Here is a 13,700-nt window from a genome sequence, read left to right on the forward strand (position 1 = left end):
TGCCCCCCATCACTAACACTCTCCTCCGGCGAGATGAAAAAAAAACGGGCGAAGGGAAACCTAATGGGATCCGAGAGATCTCTTTCGATTGCGTTGTTTTTTCGAAATTGAGATTTGTTGGGTCTCGCGCGGAGCTTATATTTAGCGAAGATACAGAGAGAACGGGGAAATATATATTTTCATTGTGTAATCCTCTCGGACTGGGATGGAAGAAGGGGAGAGAGAGCAGACTCCCGTGGATGGCGGCGAGAGTCGCGCCGCGAAATTCCTGCGCTCGCTCGCTCTCTCAGGAATCCCTTTTCCGCTCCTCTCGGGATGACGTTTCGCGGTCTGGGCGTTCCGCGTCTTACAAAGCCCCCCCGGATTCTGTAATTTGTCTCGCGCTTTCGTCGACCCTACCTCTCCTCCGCCGCGACGGACTCGCTGTAACCCTTTAAGCGCGACGAGAGAGAGAACGCGCGAAATGTCGCCGAGGGATTTTCATTCGATATTAATACTCGGGGATACTACGGGTGTTCGTGCCTCGGGATACATACGTAAGACGTAATCGGTAGCCGTCGCGTTGATTGACCGAAAGATTCGCAGCAGATGGAGCCGATACACATTCGGATGTATGCGTATAATATACGCGCGGGCAAAGTGAAATGCAAATCATTAAAATGAGAAAATTTTTAGGGAAGATATTTAAAATAATGTAAAGATGTATTAATTTTCTATTTTACAAATCATATATAAAACAATATGTTTTCGAAAAAGAAACTTTTTTGTCTTGACCGTGATTTTAACTATATTCCTATAATTTTCAATCGGTTAATCGAGCAATTTTTCAGACCTGAACTTTTTCGTTTGCTTTTCAAAAAATAAAAAAAAAGAGTTTGCAAAACCAACTGCGATAGGGGAATCTGATAGAAAGCAATAAATATCTGTGTGTGTATAAATCTTTATTTTAAACTCTCGGCTATAGAGAGGCCAGAATCCAAAAACGAAATAGTACGTATATCAATTTTGATAGCTTCTCTTTGGCCGTTTCTCTTTGGCTTACGGCGGATCGCAGTCGATAACACTATTTATACCCTAAGCGCGTTATCACGCGCTCATCTTGAGGATATATCGCGCTGGATGTGTCGCAGAGATGTGTTTTCATGAAACACGCGGTGGCATGACAGTACGAGAGTCTCTTTCACTCCGAGAATAGTTCGCCACATATAGATGCACGTCTTAGGGACAAATAGATGATACGGGACCGAATAAAATGCTTAACGGGTGTGTTGTGCCGCCTGTGGATGCGAAGAGAATGAATGAGGGAAAGAAGAGAGAGAGAGAGAGAGAGGGAGAATGCGGCCGATTCTCGTGGAGAAGTGATTCCCAATCACGGACTTGATTCCGCAGACTTCCCTCGCATCCCCGGAATGCATCGGTGTGCATTCGCCGACCGTGCTCCGATGGTAGCCACTGACGGGGAAAACGAGCTTTCAATGCCGATCGAAACGATCGCCTTCCTGTTAAGCTCTGATTTCTAGCCACCTGGTTGCATTCATTTATCTAGCCTCCTTCCTTGCAATTTCAATTCCTTCCTGTTTTTTTATTCTTTAATATAATGTCTACGTTTTTTTTTTATATACGTTGTCACTTGCGTCTTTATGTTTTCGTGAATATCTGACAAGAGGGTATGGTCGGGAAAGCGAGATTGAGATGTAAGTTTTAATTCTTTGACTATGTGATAATTTTATTTACGATCAAAACTAAGATAATCAGAAAATTATTTATCTCAAAATATAGAATATAATCGCGAAAAGCTTTGACGTTGATCCATTCTTGCTTTTTCGAGATTATATCATAAAATGATGACAGAGATGACATAAGCGTTGTTGAGGTTCGATTCTTCGTGTATACGATAAGACAATGATAATTCAGATCTGTCTCTGATTTACTATTAGTTTCGCCATTAATCTAATTAAACTCTCTTGTTTAGTGAAATGTTTGCTATCAGAAATTGTATAGATATTCCAAATATATATATATAAAAGGAAAACTTTTAGATTATTTTTTAATATTCACGCGATGAATTAGCAAAGGCTGATTTCCTGTCTAGACTTTTTTTTGAAGAATTATTTATTATTTGATGTAAATGAAAGATTATCGGAGGATAATTGATAAAAAAAACTCTCTCCAAACTACCTCTGCTTTTATCATAAAATTTCTATTGTAAGTTAAATTAATTGTTATATAAATTTATTATCTTTACGTTATAATTTTCAACCAGGAAGCGAGATATTTTAACTTACAAAAATTATTAACCAGCAATAAGATAAAATTGATTTCAATTATTTGCAAGAACTATTCCCGTTATCTTGCACAATCGATAAATCGCGTTAAGTACATGATTATACGCCTTGACAAATGGAAAAAGAAAGAGGGGGAGGCAAGAGAAGAAAGAGAGAAATATGTAAGAGATTTATATGCGGCGTCAAAGTCGTTTTCTCGAAGATTCTTTCCGCTCGTACGTCTTCGGAGATTTCCTGTAACGCCAGCGAGCGATCTGAAAGTCACGCGCGCGCGAGAATATCTCTTAAGCGTATTCCCGGCCGCGCGATTATTCGGAATTTATTCAGTCGTCGCAATCTACGGGGTGCATTATCGCGCCTGTCGACGGATACATTAGCGACGCTTATATATCCCCCATATAGATGCGCTCGCGCGCGCACATCTCCGCCAGAATCTACGATTCGTGAATAACAATCCGGGAACATTTCGTTTTGGTTAAACGTTTTCTCTTTCTCTCTCTCTCTCTCTCTCTCTCTCTCTCTCTTTCTCTTTCTTTCCCTCGGTTTGGAACCACGCAGTTCTAAATCGCCCGGGCGCAAGGCAAGACGACGTATCCTTCGAGGTTTACGACGCTCGCTGGCATAAGACCGAGGAAAAATTGTTCTATGCCACGTGCACCCCGGCGCATATAAATATTCATTGCACGATACACGAGACGATGCTCAATTCATTTTCCCGTCACCGGAAACATCCCCAAAGACATTCCTGTATTTAAGAAAATTGGCGTAAAAAACATATACGTTCGAACTGTTCCATTAATTATATATTCAAGAAACAATGTTTTTCTTAAATTAAAAAAAAAAACAGTAAAGTTATTCCTCGTAGTTTCTTTTACGGCGAATTGCTTTACCGCCCGCGTCACAATTTTGAAAAATTCAAAATTATTAAAAAAAGAATATTTTAACGTATCTTTATTAAGTTACAGCTTTACCACATAAATGTATAAAAAAAACAACGTGTTGAAAAAAGTTTTTTTAAAATTAAAAATTAAATGCATCTATTGTTGGAAATTTTAGTTATTTTTTTCAAAAGAAAAACTTGTAAAAATTACAATAAAATTAATGGTTAAAATTAAATAAAATCCTTCATGCACATCACATATAGCTACAAATAACATATTAAATTAGCCACTTTACAACTTCTATTTAAATTTCTAAAAATTTTGACGTATCCTATTTCTCAAATCAGTCACATTAAATGTAAAAAAAACTAAAAGGAATAATTATTCTCATTCTTGCATTTCTTTTTTACTTTACATTGTGTTATTAACGCGCATGATACAGTTTTATAAAAAAATTAACTGTATTTATTTGTTTAATTTATGACTCTCTGGACCATTGCAGAAATTTCTCTCGAAAAAATGATTCTTTTTCTGTTTCAAATTATAAATTTCTTCCTTGCCCTCCCTTCTCCTTTTTCGTTGTTTCTTCAATGATGTCGTATGGCTCACGCTACACTGATTTTATTACAGCCTAATTGGAGCCAAATTTGCGTACCGCTCACAGTCACGCGCGTAACCACAATTATGTCATGATTACGTGGCTTTGTATTACAACCCTATGGCGCGATGTAATGCGTATCACGGGGGCTGTTCGAAAGGGCTCTCATACGTGGCTGGATTAATTGAACGCGATGTGGCATCGATAATTTCGCATCGAATGGCAAAACACATATACGGTTGTATAAGAAGTTTTGAAATAGATGCAAATTTACTTAAGTATATTTTTCGAAGAAAGAGTACAACTTTCAATATACATATATCTTATAATGTTTATACGTTTTCTTTTTTCTCGTGTCGCATGTAATTTTTATAAAAAGCGTAAGTCGTAATTTTATCATTCCCGAAATCGGAGCCGTTCTTTAAATAAATCTCCTTTCGCTCTTGAAATTACGTCAGAATTCAAATCCTAAATTTGTGCTGTATCATGTCGTGAATCATCCTGTATATGTCTCTCCTGGCATATAGTATGCTGGTAACTGAAGTACTTGGACGACAAGGCTAGACACAGCTTCGGTCCGCTTGTCATAGTGTATATCCTCATTATTTAGAGAGGTTGAGTTACATTTCGCACTTTTGGGACGAGGCCGAAATATCATGACGACGGGGAGCTCTTACAAGTTGTCTTTATTAATGATTGCAATTACAAAAACAATATTTTTATAGTCATTCTAATGTCCTAGTTTTCCTTTGTTCTTCATATTTTTATGTACTTATAAGAAATGTATATTAATAACAGTGATAAGATTAATCAAAGGTAAAAAAATTTAATGCAAGAAAAGTTGGCGCTACTAACGACAATCAAGAATAACGCATCGACTGTCATAATAACAGTTCAAACGGTCGCCCGGTTTCGGTTCCTTTTCTCGATTGTTTTCTATGTTACTTCACCATTAATGCAAACAACAAGGAATTAAAAGCAAATAAACGTACAGCGCGTTCGATTGTCGATTCGCGCATCCGCCCCGATGCGCTTCCTGCCCGGCCGATATGACCCAATTTCTCTCGAGCTTAGAGATAGTTCGGGCCGCGGCGGAGAGAAGCAAATTGGGTAACGATAATTCCAGCGATTCCTCCCATCGTTGCTTCCCACCTATCGCTCCGCTCGCGGAATACCTTCCGGATGATCCTCCACCGGATAAACTGAGTGGGACTCGACCGAGTTAACGGTTTTGCTCGAGTTTACGATCAAAATCCGCTGCAACTTGGCTTTTGGAGATTAATTCGTTATATTTACAAAGCCGGGAGATTTGGACGTCTGTTCCACTTTTTCATTCGACTGGCATTTTGGAAAAAAAGCTGGGATAAGACGTTGATCGATCTCGCGATCTGTGTGTATGTTCGCGAAAATATATATCTCTCAATTCACTGTCTGTCGAATTAATATTCTCAACTATCTCGATCGATGCTTTCCCAACGAAAGATATTTGCGCGATATATTTGGTCGCTATGATTTAATTCGAATCTCTATCATCTCCCAAAATCCTCCCCTTCCCCTTTCTCGTCCCTATTTGAGACTCCATTATATCCCCGAACACGTTCGTCCAATCTCGCGGATAATCCACGAACTATGTCCGTTTCATTTGCATCGCGTAACAACTATACACTTGTACGGCTCTACATTTGTTCTCTCTCTTATTTACAGAATGGAGAGTCGTCGCAGTACGTGACGGACAGACTTCGGCAATTCTCGGATCCTTTGGCGAGGTTTCAACCAATTAACGGTGAGTGAATATTACTCCACGCATACGGTTGCTTATGCAAATTTAGATTCTCGGCGGAGAATACTTAACGCTTTAGTTCTCTATGACATATCTCACTCTTAGCGATCATTTAATTGGAGTTACATAATAATAAAGAGACATTGTATGTACGAATCAAAACGCGAGAGTCATCACGATGATATTCTTTAATTGTTAATTTTAATGACGTTGCAGTAACGCAATGTCAGAATATTCATGATAGTTCAAAGATTTGAATATTACACAATAAGTATGGTATTAAATAAAAAATGAAATAAAAATTATATTGGTCTGCACCTTTTCGTGGCAAAGTCCGATAAAAAGATACATAAATTTATTGCGTTTAACTTTCTCAAAGTTTGTTATTTGCTTCGAAAATTATAACGTAAGTTAAATTTTTCTTCTTCATGCTTTTATTATAATAAGCTTAATTATAATTAAGAAAATGTTAATAACAGTTCTTAATTAGTATCACACTTTCAACGAAAATCACTCTCTTTCCGAAAAAAAGTTACTTGTTGTCAAATTGTGTTATTAAAAGTTATCATAAATTAAAAAGAATTTGTCTTTGCGTTCTCCAATTTTCGGCCACCCGATTCCACCCTTAATCGTAAAACTCGCGTGCATTCTAGTCACGATTATCGCGAATGTCATTATCCCGGAGTGCACGTGGCGCGGAAAAGTCGTTAGAGGCAAGAATCTACGGTGCGTATTCCCTTCGCGGTTTGCAACCCTGCGGATTCTCGTCTCTCATGAGTCGTCTTGTCACGCAAAAAATCATCAACATCTGCATCGCATAAGGCAGCATCAGCGCGCGATCGTTAGGCGGTCGCTGCGATTCTAAAACCCGTAAGATTAAATTCGCGTTCGTTGCACGCGTCGAGTAAAAATAGGCGGGTAAATGTATTTTTCTGATACACGCATATACAGTATGCTTCCCCCGAAATTGCCGGATGTGCTCTTAACAGATTCCATGACAAAGTTTTTGTTCTTTTTCTCAACGAGAATTTAATGATATTTATATATTACAAACTTTTAATTTTTTTATTAAAATTTGATAAATTATATACAAATTTCGTGTGAATTACACATATACATATATATCAAAGATCAAATTTAAAATTTATGGAAACAAAAAATTTTATTATATGTCATTAACACACACACACATTATACTTAAAAAATATACTGATTATACAACGAGAGAAATAATTATTTCAATTAATTGCTTGAAGTCTCTGACAAGAAATATATCTCTGAAATATTTATTGCGTGATTCTTGAAATCTATTAAACCGAATTTTAATTAATATATAAAAATGAATTAAGTTATATTAATTATTTATAATCTCTAGCAGAAAAAAATAGCTTGCATCAATATCTTTGTTTTTACTTCGAATACTCCACTTTTTTTGTCGATCTCTGATATTCAGAGAGACAAAATTATTTTAATTTCTGAATTTTTTAATTAAAGCGATAATAATCTTATGGAAAACATCTGTATGGAAATAATAAATCGGTGTATCGCGTACAAAGGTATCAAAGATATGTCGCCAGCGGCTATAGGTCAGATACAAAAATAATATCTCACTTTGTCTGTATATATATGTGAGTCATTCGATTGATCGTGCGTTGGTCGAAATCATCTAAAATAGTTCAACGGTGGCCAAACAGTGCGAGATAAGATCGGAGGAAGATTTCGGAATCGAAACTTTTGCCAATTTCGTTTTCTTTTCGAGTTTGTTCAGCTTGGGCGAGAAGTTTCTTCGGATAGAAAGGGAAAAGAAGAATCCGCGGATATTAACAGCAGGATCGCATCTTGCGCGTGCCGTGAGATCGTCCGATGCATGTACATATTAACAAAATAAACCGCGACACGGATGATCTGAAACGGCGGATTCGCGCTCTTTCTCTCTTTCTCTCTCTCCTCGTACAGGTATTTTTAAGTAGATTAATGTCGGACACGCGACGGCGCATTAAGCAGATCGGTATTAATGAGTTTTGTCACCCTTGAGTGACACTCGGTCGCCGTTCGGTTACACTCGGTCGCTATAGATAGCCCACCCGTGCGCGCGCGCTTCTCTCTCTTTCTTTTTTTTGCGTACATTTCCCCCACGGAAATATATCGCGCCTACGAAAATCTTCGGTTGTATACATATATGTGGAAACTGACGAGATTATCCGACGCGAGTTTGCATTTGCGGGTCCGTCTGGCTAAAAGAGCAGAGCGAGGCTTGTTGGCGGAGCGCAGAATCCGGGTAATCGGACAGAGCACCGTCTCGTTGACATCGGATGTAGCGGCGAATCAAACGAGATCTTTTGGATAGAGTCGGATAATTTATGTACTTATTTAAGAATTTACGAATTTTCTTCTAACACTCTGCAGAAGAGAATTTGCAATGCAATTGTAGTAATTTAGAAAAATTGTAGTAAAATTTAAAACGCAATGAAAAGAACAATTCGCGGTTTCGCTTTTAAAATTCAGAGATTTTAGAGATCTTTAGTGCTCGTTGAATTAATTTCTTGATAGTTTCAAAGAGTTTCTCTCTTTTCGTCTCAATCAATACTCTAGTATAATAATTGAATCCCACATATTATATTGGGTAATTTGTAGCTTGATTATTTTTGTAAATCTAAAGATATTTTTTTCGATTTTTTGGCTTCCGAAAAACTTTATCCCTGCTTTAATTGTTTGCGCGCTTCAAATTCTCTATTAAAAGTTTGCGCGACGTCCTCTGAATGCGAAAGGGTTAAAAATCGCTTTGTCGCGTCCGCTTTGCCCGTCCTTTTCGTGTCGGGTAGTAAAACGTATGAGAGTGTATAAGCCTTGACTATGGAGGCAACAATAACCTGCCATCAAAGAGCCGATACAGCCGAATCTCTATTCACAAAGACACTTTATGCGAAAAATAAAAATTTCCATTTTTTTTTTCTTGTGTTTAACGCAGATAATGTGTCGATAGGCTTTTATTTTGGAGAATGGATTACAAAGAGCTTTTAAATGACCGAAACATAAAGGCATTTGAGGATTCAACGAGAGTACTCGATTAATGGTTCGGGTGGATGCTTGATATCCGGTATGCGGGTACAAAAGAGATAATAAATCCAATATTTTCGATTATATCCGATCGTGTTTGTGGTTCAGCTTTTTTAGATATATATAAACTCGTACTCGCACTTGCATATATTATTATATTGAATATTCATTCTCTCAATTTATTCATATTTTTCACGGTGAAAGGAAAATCTTTGAAGATTCTGATCTCTCTATCCCTCTCAAATCTATGCAATCAATTTAGTGTACAGATAATAAAATATTTACAATAAAATGCTCTGATAATAAATATAATTAAGAGCCTCGCGCGGTAAACAATGCGCAAATTTCTTGATAATTAATTTTTTATTATTGAAATAAACGTTTCGGTCTTATAATTCGGACCATCTTCAGCTTGGAGTATAGAATTACACGTGTATGTATCTGTCAAAGACATTTACAAAACATTTATTTCAATAATAAAAAATTAATTATCAAGAAATTTGCGCATTGTTTACCGCGCGAGGCTCTTAATTATATTTATTATCAGAGCATTTTATTGTAAATATTTTATTATCTGTACACTAAATTGATTGCATAGATTTGAGAGGGATAGAGAGATCAGAATCTTCAAAGATTTTCCTTTCACCGTGAAAAATATGAATAAATTGAGAGAATGAATATTCAATATAATAATATATGCAAGTGCGAGTACGAGTTTATATATATCTAAAAAAGCTGAACCACAAACACGATCGGATATAATCGAAAATATTGGATTTATTATCTCTTTTGTACCCGCATACCGGATATCAAGCATCCACCCGAACCATTAATCGAGTACTCTCGTTGAATCCTCAAATGCCTTTATGTTTCGGTCATTTAAAAGCTCTTTGTAATCCATTCTCCAAAATAAAAGCCTATCGACACATTATCTGCGTTAAACACAAGAAAAAAAAAATGGAAATTTTTATTTTTCGCATAAAGTGTCTTTGTGAATAGAGATTCGGCTGTATCGGCTCTTTGATGGCAGGTTATTGTTGCCTCCATAGTCAAGGCTTATACACTCTCATACGTTTTACTACCCGACACGAAAAGGACGGGCAAAGCGGACGCGACAAAGCGATTTTTAACCCTTTCGCATTCAGAGGACGTCGCGCAAACTTTTAATAGAGAATTTGAAGCGCGCAAACAATTAAAGCAGGGATAAAGTTTTTCGGAAGCCAAAAAATCGAAAAAAATATCTTTAGATTTACAAAAATAATCAAGCTACAAATTACCCAATATAATATGTGGGATTCAATTATTATACTAGAGTATTGATTGAGACGAAAAGAGAGAAACTCTTTGAAACTATCAAGAAATTAATTCAACGAGCACTAAAGATCTCTAAAATCTCTGAATTTTAAAAGCGAAACCGCGAATTGTTCTTTTCATTGCGTTTTAAATTTTACTACAATTTTTCTAAATTACTACAATTGCATTGCAAATTCTCTTCTGCAGAGTGTTAGAAGAAAATTCGTAAATTCTTAAATAAGTACATAAATTATCCGACTCTATCCAAAAGATCTCGTTTGATTCGCCGCTACATCCGATGTCAACGAGACGGTGCTCTGTCCGATTACCCGGATTCTGCGCTCCGCCAACAAGCCTCGCTCTGCTCTTTTAGCCAGACGGACCCGCAAATGCAAACTCGCGTCGGATAATCTCGTCAGTTTCCACATATATGTATACAACCGAAGATTTTCGTAGGCGCGATATATTTCCGTGGGGGAAATGTACGCAAAAAAAAGAAAGAGAGAGAAGCGCGCGCGCACGGGTGGGCTATCTATAGCGACCGAGTGTAACCGAACGGCGACCGAGTGTCACTCAAGGGTGACAAAACTCATTAATACCGATCTGCTTAATGCGCCGTCGCGTGTCCGACATTAATCTACTTAAAAATACCTGTACGAGGAGAGAGAGAAAGAGAGAAAGAGCGCGAATCCGCCGTTTCAGATCATCCGTGTCGCGGTTTATTTTGTTAATATGTACATGCATCGGACGATCTCACGGCACGCGCAAGATGCGATCCTGCTGTTAATATCCGCGGATTCTTCTTTTCCCTTTCTATCCGAAGAAACTTCTCGCCCAAGCTGAACAAACTCGAAAAGAAAACGAAATTGGCAAAAGTTTCGATTCCGAAATCTTCCTCCGATCTTATCTCGCACTGTTTGGCCACCGTTGAACTATTTTAGATGATTTCGACCAACGCACGATCAATCGAATGACTCACATATATATACAGACAAAGTGAGATATTATTTTTGTATCTGACCTATAGCCGCTGGCGACATATCTTTGATACCTTTGTACGCGATACACCGATTTATTATTTCCATACAGATGTTTTCCATAAGATTATTATCGCTTTAATTAAAAAATTCAGAAATTAAAATAATTTTGTCTCTCTGAATATCAGAGATCGACAAAAAAAGTGGAGTATTCGAAGTAAAAACAAAGATATTGATGCAAGCTATTTTTTTTTGCTAGAGATTATAAATAATTAATATAACTTAATTCATTTTTATATATTAATTAAAATTCGGTTTAATAGATTTCAAGAATCACGCAATAAATATTTCAGAGATATATTTCTTGTCAGAGACTTCAAGCAATTAATTGAAATAATTATTTCTCTCGTTGTATAATCAGTATATTTTTTAAGTATAATGTGTGTGTGTGTTAATGACATATAATAAAATTTTTTGTTTCCATAAATTTTAAATTTGATCTTTGATATATATGTATATGTGTAATTCACACGAAATTTGTATATAATTTATCAAATTTTAATAAAAAAATTAAAAGTTTGTAATATATAAATATCATTAAATTCTCGTTGAGAAAAAGAACAAAAACTTTGTCATGGAATCTGTTAAGAGCACATCCGGCAATTTCGGGGGAAGCATACTGTATATGCGTGTATCAGAAAAATACATTTACCCGCCTATTTTTACTCGACGCGTGCAACGAACGCGAATTTAATCTTACGGGTTTTAGAATCGCAGCGACCGCCTAACGATCGCGCGCTGATGCTGCCTTATGCGATGCAGATGTTGATGATTTTTTGCGTGACAAGACGACTCATGAGAGACGAGAATCCGCAGGGTTGCAAACCGCGAAGGGAATACGCACCGTAGATTCTTGCCTCTAACGACTTTTCCGCGCCACGTGCACTCCGGGATAATGACATTCGCGATAATCGTGACTAGAATGCACGCGAGTTTTACGATTAAGGGTGGAATCGGGTGGCCGAAAATTGGAGAACGCAAAGACAAATTCTTTTTAATTTATGATAACTTTTAATAACACAATTTGACAACAAGTAACTTTTTTTCGGAAAGAGAGTGATTTTCGTTGAAAGTGTGATACTAATTAAGAACTGTTATTAACATTTTCTTAATTATAATTAAGCTTATTATAATAAAAGCATGAAGAAGAAAAATTTAACTTACGTTATAATTTTCGAAGCAAATAACAAACTTTGAGAAAGTTAAACGCAATAAATTTATGTATCTTTTTATCGGACTTTGCCACGAAAAGGTGCAGACCAATATAATTTTTATTTCATTTTTTATTTAATACCATACTTATTGTGTAATATTCAAATCTTTGAACTATCATGAATATTCTGACATTGCGTTACTGCAACGTCATTAAAATTAACAATTAAAGAATATCATCGTGATGACTCTCGCGTTTTGATTCGTACATACAATGTCTCTTTATTATTATGTAACTCCAATTAAATGATCGCTAAGAGTGAGATATGTCATAGAGAACTAAAGCGTTAAGTATTCTCCGCCGAGAATCTAAATTTGCATAAGCAACCGTATGCGTGGAGTAATATTCACTCACCGTTAATTGGTTGAAACCTCGCCAAAGGATCCGAGAATTGCCGAAGTCTGTCCGTCACGTACTGCGACGACTCTCCATTCTGTAAATAAGAGAGAGAACAAATGTAGAGTCGTACAAGTGTATAGTTGTTACGCGATGCAAATGAAACGGACATAGTTCGTGGATTATCCGCGAGATTGGACGAACGTGTTCGGGGATATAATGGAGTCTCAAATAGGGACGAGAAAGGGGAAGGGGAGGATTTTGGGAGATGATAGAGATTCGAATTAAATCATAGCGACCAAATATATCGCGCAAATATCTTTCGTTGGGAAAGCATCGATCGAGATAGTTGAGAATATTAATTCGACAGACAGTGAATTGAGAGATATATATTTTCGCGAACATACACACAGATCGCGAGATCGATCAACGTCTTATCCCAGCTTTTTTTCCAAAATGCCAGTCGAATGAAAAAGTGGAACAGACGTCCAAATCTCCCGGCTTTGTAAATATAACGAATTAATCTCCAAAAGCCAAGTTGCAGCGGATTTTGATCGTAAACTCGAGCAAAACCGTTAACTCGGTCGAGTCCCACTCAGTTTATCCGGTGGAGGATCATCCGGAAGGTATTCCGCGAGCGGAGCGATAGGTGGGAAGCAACGATGGGAGGAATCGCTGGAATTATCGTTACCCAATTTGCTTCTCTCCGCCGCGGCCCGAACTATCTCTAAGCTCGAGAGAAATTGGGTCATATCGGCCGGGCAGGAAGCGCATCGGGGCGGATGCGCGAATCGACAATCGAACGCGCTGTACGTTTATTTGCTTTTAATTCCTTGTTGTTTGCATTAATGGTGAAGTAACATAGAAAACAATCGAGAAAAGGAACCGAAACCGGGCGACCGTTTGAACTGTTATTATGACAGTCGATGCGTTATTCTTGATTGTCGTTAGTAGCGCCAACTTTTCTTGCATTAAATTTTTTTACCTTTGATTAATCTTATCACTGTTATTAATATACATTTCTTATAAGTACATAAAAATATGAAGAACAAAGGAAAACTAGGACATTAGAATGACTATAAAAATATTGTTTTTGTAATTGCAATCATTAATAAAGACAACTTGTAAGAGCTCCCCGTCGTCATGATATTTCGGCCTCGTCCCAAAAGTGCGAAATGTAACTCAACCTCTCTAAATAATGAGGATATACACTATGACAA

The 13,700-nt window shown here is 37.1% G+C and overlaps 1 protein-coding gene across 1 annotated transcript in view; it reads left to right on the forward strand.

Annotated features, from left to right (window-relative positions):
• Window positions 1-13,700, forward strand: part of LOC115241248 (transcription factor SUM-1) — a 37,615-nt gene that overhangs the window by 9,544 nt on the left and 14,371 nt on the right. The window contains exon 4 of the mRNA XM_029816912.1: window positions 5,469-5,547. Within this exon, the coding sequence (XP_029672772.1) occupies window positions 5,469-5,547 (79 nt within the window). The remainder of the gene's footprint in view (window positions 1-5,468; window positions 5,548-13,700) is intronic.

Source organism: Formica exsecta, unplaced genomic scaffold, assembly GCF_003651465.1.
Source record: "Formica exsecta isolate Colony F162 unplaced genomic scaffold, ASM365146v1 scaffold47, whole genome shotgun sequence".
Taxonomy (NCBI): domain Eukaryota; kingdom Metazoa; phylum Arthropoda; class Insecta; order Hymenoptera; family Formicidae; genus Formica; species Formica exsecta.